At 41.7% G+C, this 9,531-nt stretch overlaps 1 protein-coding gene across 1 annotated transcript in view; it reads left to right on the top strand.

The window, feature by feature from the left end:
• The first annotated feature begins 2,641 nt into the window (after positions 1-2,641).
• LOC113405294 (muscle, skeletal receptor tyrosine protein kinase-like) overlaps positions 2,642-9,531 on the top strand; it is an 85,787-nt gene continuing 78,897 nt past the window's right edge. Inside the window, 3 exon segments of the mRNA XM_026646350.1 lie at positions 2,642-2,668; positions 2,670-2,784; positions 7,963-8,089. Of these exon segments, the coding sequence (XP_026502135.1) occupies positions 2,642-2,668; positions 2,670-2,784; positions 7,963-8,089 (269 nt within the window).

Raw genomic sequence — 9,531 nt, 5'->3', positions numbered from 1 at the left:
TGGAGTAAAGGTGGCAGCAGTAAGCGTGTGGTGCTGTTGCCCTGTTTTACTGACTACGGACCACAAAACTCACATGCAGAACAACACCCCCCCCCCCCTTTTTTTTTTTAAATAAGAAAACATAATTATTGCCTCTCCTAAGGAATGCGTGGTGGCCTGGAAAAGGAAGATTCCTCTCGTCTTCCTTTACTCATTTATCTTCCGGGGGCATTTTCCCCTTCTGAATCTAATTCTTCTGTGTCTTTGTCTCCCCTCAACACCTTTCTTCTCCTCGCCAAGTTCCTGAGCCTCCCAGTTGTGTCTTTTGCTTTTTTGCAACAAAAACAATATGAAGAAACTACACAGACTCATAGGGTTGCCAGTTTTGGATGGATGTATTCCTGGAAGTTTCAGCACATGACATATTCTTTACTTAGAGATTAATCTTTAATTCCTGGAGACTCCAGGACAATCTTGGAGATGCCAACCGTACTTGAGGCACAGTGGCTCCTAAATAACCATGTTTTTTTTAAATTTACACACACACTTACACACTTCTGCTCTGACTGGCTTCTGCTAGCTCCAAAACTAAAGAACACAGTGAGCACCACTAGATGTCTCACAAACTATTTAAAGGGATACTACTCTATTTGTATACATTGCAACCCTGACTCCTCATAAAGACCTTTCTTGTCCTTTCCTGAGATCCTGCATCCTCCCCCAAATTTCCCCTTGTTTCTCTCTTCCTTCCCTTTACCTCTGCTTTCTCCTATGCCTTAGGTTTCACCCTTACCCCCTACTGTCTACCTTTATGGTAAAATGCTATAGAACTAACAAGAAAACAGTGAGCTTTCTATAGGTTTTCAAACCATACTTAGAGTTTAAAAATATTTAATAGGATGGCTAAAAACATGTATAAAAAGGACCACATTCACTATTGAAATCTCAGAGGGGTAGCCGTGTTAGTCTGGATCTGTAAAAAGTGATAGAGTCCTATGGCACCTTATAGACTAACAGACGTATTGGAGCATAAGCTTTCGTTGGTGAATACCCACTTTGTCAGACGCATTGACATCTATAATTCTTAGAGCAATTTGTCTAGAACCCTAGTGCTCTGTTTCCCTCCCTTCAGATTTTCCCATTCTTTATTCTATATTATTATTATTGCCACAGTAGCACCAAAGGAGCCCCGGTCATGGACCAGGACCCCATTGGGCTAGGGGCAGTACAATCACAACAAAAAGGCGGTCCCCTGCTTTTGCTCAGGTTTTTCCAGTATCTGTGCTCTGAATCCAAACCTCATGTATCCCCTTTCTCACCCCTACTCCTCCCTCTAGCCCCTTTGAGCTCTTCACTCTATAAGATGTTTCAGGCGTGTTTCAGGACTGCTACTGCCCCTGCTAGTTCTCTGTGGATAGGTAGGACTTCTCTTCCTTCCTTCCTTGACCAGCGCTTTAGCACATTCACTATAAGTGACTCCTTGTCTACAGCAGGCACACAAGGTGGGGGATGTGGGAAAAGCCCAGATATTCGGTAGTTGTAATTCAAATAGTTCTTTAGGCCTATACTTTCAAAAGTTTTCACTAATCTTGGGGTCCTCAATTTTTCAGGGCCCATCTTCAGGAAGTGAAGATACAATGAAGTAAATTAAAAAAAAGGGAGGCAGCTAAAATTAGTGACCACTTTTGAAAATTTGGAGACTAACTTTCCAATCTGCACTGCTGGCATGGCTAGGACACATGCAAATGCTGGGCATCTGCACACACACAAAAATATACAATACATAAAAATTGGGTGCATATGTAGGTGTTGTATTGAGGTTCCCTTGAAAATGTGCTTTGTTTTTCAATATAGATTTGGCTAATAATAAGAAATCACTGAGATAATCATGCCTAGATTTAACATGTATATTTCATAAAATGAATACATCAACTGTTGCCTGAATTGACCATGCTGTTGCTGAGATTATAATGAAATACACTTGGTCCTCCAGAGCACAAATTGAGCAGCTTCCCCTGATAGCTATTAATCTTTCACTTTCCCAAAGCTTGTATGGGTTCAAGAGTCTATTTGCAGGATATGACACTGCTTTCTCAGTTTGCAGCAACCAATCTGGAGAACTGACAGTCTCCTTGATAAACAAGACCAGCTTTCAGTTCACAGGTTCAAACATCTCGTGCTCTAGCAGATGTACATACTAAGCAAAAGAAAAGTGCTCTCTGAAGTAGAACAGGTGGTATATTTCAGCTACTCACCAGGGATTATGACAAAAGAGAGAGAGAGAGAGAGACTGAGAAAAAGAAAGAGGACCAAATTGAAAGAAAATCCAGTGTCAATGACAAACATATGTATTACTAGTGTATTTACCTTGGGCTGGGGTAAAGGCCTGGCAATTTGTGCTGTACTGGGTCAGGTTATTGTTTTGGAAAGGCATTCAGCCATTGTATTCCACTCTCTTTGCTCAAAAGGAATTCTAAAGGGATTTGCTTTCTCTTGTTTCATGAGCCCCACATTTTCGTACTGACCTAAGTGGACGCACACCAGCTGGCCCTGTCCATCACTGCAGCCACGTCTGAGAATTCCTGATTATAGTTAGATCCCATACACTCCGCAGCAGAGACGGTCATTAACTGAGGCACTTTGTAACAAACCATGGTTTAAAATGAAACCGGCAGGGAACTCCGTGCACTTTGCCTAAAGGAGCGTTGTATGATTCTGGATTAACCATGAAAGACTTAATGAACATTCCACTCGTACATATCTTCACCCTGGCGGCCTTCAGTTTAGCTGAAAAACTTCCAAAAGGTTTGTTTAAACAGCCTTCATCTTCTCTTAGCTTTTGTGACTGGTTAAGGAGTTTTTATAAGGACAGGCGAGGCTTGTAAGTCGGGACCCTGGAGTCATTACTGAAAACTGTATAAATGCACTGCTTTCAGTTTCACTAGTCTGGTCATTTCTTTATTGTCTTTAGAGGATAATGATGAAATGATCCTGCATTTCTACCTAAAGCTGAAGGGTGTTTATTTACAGATAGCACTTAGTGTCACTGTAAAGGTCAAGGATGTTCTTTGGGTCCAGTTTGCATAGGATGGGTGTTTGTCATGTCAAAGGAAGCTACTAAGACTTAACTGCTGATGGGTATACTATGTGTTAGGATCAAAAGATTTATGATATTCTGGTGCGTCTATGTATGTAGATGTATAAATCATATTTGTATATATAATGCATATACATGTGTATATATAAAATGCCTACACACACACACACACACACACACACCACAATAAGTAGCCAATATGAGATTCTAAAAATCGGTTCAGAAAATTCTGAGAGATGCAAATGCAACTTTATTGAAATGGGAACTGAAGATTAACCATAAGGGAACCCAACTGTCAGCTAGGCGAATGTAACATTTTTATTTTTTCATATTGATTATTTGGACCGGATCAAAATATACCATAAACTACACTGTCTCTGGAAAAAGACATTTAACCCAAGAGGAAGCTGCTAGTCACCTATTATGCCAATAACTCTGCCCAAGTCAAGATGAATACCTATAACCAGTGATCAGACTGTTTTGTTTGCTTTCCAAATTTGTTGACATGGAAATTGGCCCCAAGGTTTTGTATTAAGGCAGCAACACTAGATAAGGCTTGGGAAGAGCATGGTAGATAGTAGCAAGACTGTGGAAACAAGAAAACAAAACGAGACAGAAATGATTTTTCTGATACCATCATGCAATGAAGAGACAGCTGCCCTTTCATGAAACATTTGCACTGGATTTTCTTTTTAAGAAAGCTAAACGTCATGTTCATGTCAATTGGCGTGTTTCATGAGCGAGTCTGAACATGTGAATGCAACCAAGTGTGCTGAAAAGACCACAAAATAATATCTTTGATAGGTTTTGCAGCAAAGCTGGACCAGCAATGGTCAGAAATGCACACAAGAGCAGGTCATAGTTACAGAAGTTTCACTATTTCCAAGAGTCTACAATGCTGGAATGGGGGTAAATGTTATTTGTCTGTTTCATTTGTTCACTTAAAAAAGATTAATTTCAAAATAAAAAACAACCCAGTACTCACTGATGGACTGAACTTAGAACAGGGTCCACTATCTTCTCACTGTAAGTAATGAACACTAGAAACTTTTAATATTGACCGTGAATCCTTTTACTACTTCCTAAACTTACAGTTGATGCCCAGGAAAATGGCACCTGAATGGCCTTAAGGATGGAGAAGTTATATGTCTTATGATGCTATTTAAAGTTATAATGATATCTAAAAATGTCAGAGGCATAGTCCTGACTGACCTGTGTGCTGCAGCATGCAAAAGTCTTGGCCGGTTTCTCAAACCTAGGCATGTGCATTTTTCTCAATTAATTTAAACATTGGCAATATGGACACCATTTGATTTGATGTGATTTTCTAGCTGGGAAAGCACTGGTTCTCATCGACACCAGGAGTTTTTTGATGTCAATCTCTAAATAAGCATCGGTCACTGCCATTTTGGGGATCTCTCCCTGGACAGAAACAAAATGGTGGCACAGCCCACAAATTACTGTGTCACACAAACACACCAAGTACTGCTTGGACCTGTGTCCTCCTTTTCTCTCATCCTAGTAAAATAATACTTTCTCAATCTTCTCTATTATCCCAATATTAAATTTTAATATGGGAAAATAAAAAGATTGGAAGGTAAGTTCAGGATATCCCCAGTTATTAACATTATTGTTATAAAGGCTTAGAAAGCAACAGAGGGCACTGTTAACAAGTTTTCTTTTAACTGTTTTTCTGATAGGTAAAATATTAGTTGTTTGGAGGCCATTCCCTATACATATAGTGGTTAATCTTGCCCTGAGAGTTATGCCATTAATTTGAATGGGAGCTGTATTAGGCCCATAAAGCAGAATAGTGCTAGTGCCAATGGTAACTTATCTACCAGTAAAAAGGTAAAATAAAACTCTTTAATTGTGTCCATTCTATCTGTTTACTACCTAACTCTTAGGGGATCTTGTTTTGCCTGATGAGCAAAGTACTATCAGTAATACATCCAGTATATCAGCTGTTACTGCATTCTCCCTCAACATAGCTACATTTATCTCATGAATACAATCAGTATACAGAATGCATTTTAGCTAATTCATTAATTAAAGTAGCTTGAGATCAAAATGCACCTTTCCACAGTTCTAGGCATGCCGATATTATTTAAAATATCACACACAAGAAAGCCATTGCAACCAATCCATCCCATAATAGAACCCAGCCATAAAAATATGATTCACAAATAATTAAGTCCTCTTTAAAATGAACAGATTTAGGGCAGAAAACGTACTAGCAATAGTAAAGGACTTCAAAAAGTGCCTCTGGGTGTATGTTTTCTAACATTTCAATACAATTATTTTCTTGACGTCTTTTTCAATAGGACCTGGAGTGAAATCCTGGCTTCACTGAAGTCAGTGATAAAACTCCCATTGACCTCAATGGGGCCAGGATTTTACCCCAGCTGTAACACTTGCGAACAATGAGGAAGAAACTTCTTACACAGTAATAAACAAACACCCTGCATCCTTTAAAGCAGTGATAACCTGATGCAACTATCTTGTTTCTTTTAGCTGCAGAATTATGATTTGTTTTTCACATAACTGTAATTACTGATCACTATGAGCAGTTTGCAGTCGTATTGAAAAGAAATTTTATTAGCATAAACATGTTTTGGTAGCAATTTTCAAAAATACTGTACAATAACGTGAACTTGAAAGGTATAGTTAGCATGAAGGGCCTGATTCGCCTCAATTTTACTCCAGTTGGACTCCATAACGCCAATGGAGGCCTAAGTTACACCCAGATAAGTGAGAAAAGAATCGGGCACAAATTCTGTACTATACCATCTAAATAGTCTGTCTCATTTATACTGGAGTGCCTCACATTGCCATATGTTTTTGGTGCATTTTAGTGCTCAGGAAAATTTAAGATTGATTGTATTGGCTAGAGAGGATGCAGACAAGATTTTTTTCCACCAAGAGACATCAAAATGTACCAGACATCTCTGCAGTAAACACAGTATGTCTATTTAGTAATTTATGTACGGGCAAGATAATTTTCTTTGTACTGTTTAAAGGTCACTGGGATTTCTTTTGTTGCTTCTTCATGTTCACTGCAGTATTTCACAGAGAAGCAGACGGCTAGTTCAAATGTATGCACAGCTGTCAATGAAATCCAGTGTACCAAGTACTGGATGTGTGTCTCTACCAGTCATACATTAAGAGTTACCGGTTGTGTATCTTTGGTTGCTGGGATCACCATGGGGAGGGAAAATAATTATGAGAGGTGCCTTTTGATCTCTACCGACTATGCTTCAGCTTTTACCACGGGGCTTGGAAAATACCTTTCCAAAGATAAAGCAGCGTTTCAGTTGATGATGAGTGCCCGATAATAAATGTAAGGTATAGTTATTTATTATCTGCATCACACTGGGCACTAGCTTATTAAGGAAAAAGAAACACGAGGTTGTGTGTCAGTCAGGCTGTGGTATTGCCGTACCTCACGGGCATTGTAACGGGGCGAGACTTACTCCTGCGGCGCTTCCTGCTGGTTTCCTGGGAATTAGCTCTTTTTCCAGCTCCAGAGCACCCTCTGCAAGCCAGTGTCCCGCTTGCTGCTGGCCTCCGTGTCCCTCCCAGACCCCGGTGCCCTTTACCCAGGGGTTCTGCCCACTGCAGCAACCCCCACTCAGGGGAACCCCCAACCCCCTATCCCCACCTCGCCTCAGTGGCTACTGCCAGTCACCATCTAGCCCCTGTTCACGGGGGCAGACTGCAGTCTGTAAAGGCCACTCATCATTGGCAAGGAGGGGTTTGGATCTGCTGCCTTGGCCTACCCCTGGGCTGCCCTCTGCAACCCCAGTACCCTCCTGGGCCTTTAACAAGGCCTGCAGCCTGGGGGCTTTCCAGGCCAGAGCTCCCCAGCTCCTCTGGCCTTCCCCCAGCCCTGCTCCACTCTAGGTACCCTGTGAGCTCCTAAGCAACCAGGCCCTTCCCTCTCTACAGGCAGGGAGAGACTGACTGCTCCTGGCCCACTGCCCTCTTATAAGGGCCAGCTGGGCCCTGATTGGGGCGTGGCCCCAGCTGAGGCTGCCTCCCCAGTCAGCCTTGGAGCTGCATGCCACAGCCCTCTCCCAGGCTGTTTTTAACCTCTCCGGGCAGGAGCAGGGTAACCACCCCGCTACAGGCATTTATAAATTATCCCTAACCTATGCCAGTAATAGTATTACACATTTTTTAAAAAATAAAGAAATACAGTAGAACTGAAACAGTCTGCATTAATGACAAGGATTCCTGAAGCTCACATTTTTTGGCATCAGTGGCGCATCACACTCACACGGGGTGTCAAGGAGCCCTCTTATTCCCACGGATAGATCCAGCATTGCTGGTCCATGCAAAGATGAGCAGTTGCTGCTGGAGCGACTAGGTCCCCTTGTGTAGGCAGGTAGTGGGCAAAGCCTAGGATCTGACCCCGCTCCCCAACATGCCAACCACTGCTGCTGAGCGGGCATGGAGGGGGAAGCAGGGACTAAACCGTGACTCTCTGAATCACACCAGATTTGGGGTAACTTCACTGTCTATCCCTTAGAGAGTTTAAGAAAAAAACATGACAAAGAAACTAGGAAATAAATGCCTATGGGAACCTCAGTTCAACTGTGCTAGTGCAGGAGGTCCAGTGTGTATTGGAAGAGTGTGCAGACTTGTGAGTGCTGGGGGTGCAGAGAATTGCCAACCCCACTGGCCGGAGTGGCCTAGTTCCGTGTCGGAGAATTACTGAATTCCAGGGAAGGGGTCGGGAGGTGACCCCACTTACATTGGCCCTTCACAGCACTGTCCCATTGGTTTGTGCCTGTGAAGTCAACAGGCGGTTTGATGAATTAGCAGTCATTGCTCAGAAGAAACCCAGGATTGAAATCGCATGTTTTCTCCCCTTCTTTCTGTAGCTCCCCTTATCAACACTCCTCTGGAAACCGTGGACGCATTAGTAGAAGAGGTTGCTAAATTCATGTGTGTAGTGGACTCCTACCCCGAGCCAGAGATTACCTGGACACGTAACAACATTCCCATCAGGTAAGTATGAAATACTACAACAGCTCAAGGGGATGCAGATTAATCTAGAATCAAACCCATTTACAGAACAGGGATGACACTTCTCTGATGAAAGTGAGTGTTGCAAGACTTTATTCATTTGCATTTTGCAAAGTACTTTGTGAACCTTGCATGGAAAATGTCCTGTAATAGCAAAGTATTATTATTCTTGCCTTGTGAACACAGCAATAGATTAAAACAAGGTTTCTTTGTATTGTACACTGTCACACATTATTCACTACCTGCCAAAGCATCATCTAAAGAAGTACTGCTGTGCTGTGCTTTGGAAACTGTTCATTTCAGGAGGGTAGGGAATATTACTGTTGTTGCTACGGTTACATTTTGCAGACAATCTCTTGCAAAGGTAAAAAATAGTTCATCCACTTTTAACCTTGGATCAGGCAAATTCCTTTACATTCTCTGTTTCACATTCTTGATGCTCCCTTGCTTCTCTTTCAGCGATGGGAAAATTCATTTTGTTTAAAAAGAATCTGTGTATAACAAGTGAGACCTGTTTTAATTGTGTGATTTGTACATTACTCAGGGTCTGCTTGAGGATGACTTCTGAGAAACACTCATGAGACTCCAGACAGGTCATTACTGCAGGCAGATTTGACTACTACTGCGACCATTTTAGAATATTAAATAAAAGCCCCATCAATTTGTTTAAAACTTCGTATGTATATCCACACAAAAGATTTTAGAATTCATGCTTCAGTGACTGTAGGAGAACTGTCCTCTTTAGCCCAAATCTCAATCCTGCAAGAACTGTACTAAAGCCCCCAAACTCTGTGCCAAGCAGCTTGCAGAACAAGGGCCTAAACCCTCATGGATGGAATCTCCAGATCAAACCACCTGTCTTCTAGTTCCTTCTCCATCAATAAAACTAGCATTGAAGGGAGAAACAGCCTGGGGGATGCCATTTATACATCAGGACTGGGGTCACATCACCCCCAATCCTTACAGGTCCACATGCCTTCTCTGAGAGTATGCAGAAAAGCAGACCCATTTCAAGCCCACTAAGTGGTACACTATCTCCTTCTCCAATAACCCAAATCACCTTCCCAAAAGGTGTATCACTTTGATATTAAATATTAGCTCCCCATTAGACAGAGCATGCCTGTTTTACACCACTGCCAAAAAACCTCTAAAAGCCTATTTTTGTGGGACCAAGCACATCGGTTGCTTTGTTCTTCTCATGGTGTTTCTGCAGCAGAAACAAAATAGCTTTCCCCAGAGCAGTCCTGACATTCATGGTCGGTGCTTGTGGATACAAAGTTTTGGCATGAAGACAGGGCATTATATAAACTGAAACTATTTCAACTAGATTCCAAACACATGGAGGGAGAAATATTTGCTAAATGGAAAAGAACCAAATCAATGGATTTAAAAAAAATCAAATGTCACAGAGTCTAATTGGTACA

The sequence above is a fragment of the Terrapene carolina genome, unplaced genomic scaffold, assembly GCF_002925995.2.
Source record: "Terrapene carolina triunguis isolate 2854851 unplaced genomic scaffold, T_m_triunguis-2.0 Scaffold35022, whole genome shotgun sequence".
Classification (NCBI taxonomy): domain Eukaryota; kingdom Metazoa; phylum Chordata; order Testudines; family Emydidae; genus Terrapene; species Terrapene triunguis.
Note: the sequence above shows the minus strand (reverse complement) of the source record. Positions and strands in the feature narration are given on the sequence as shown.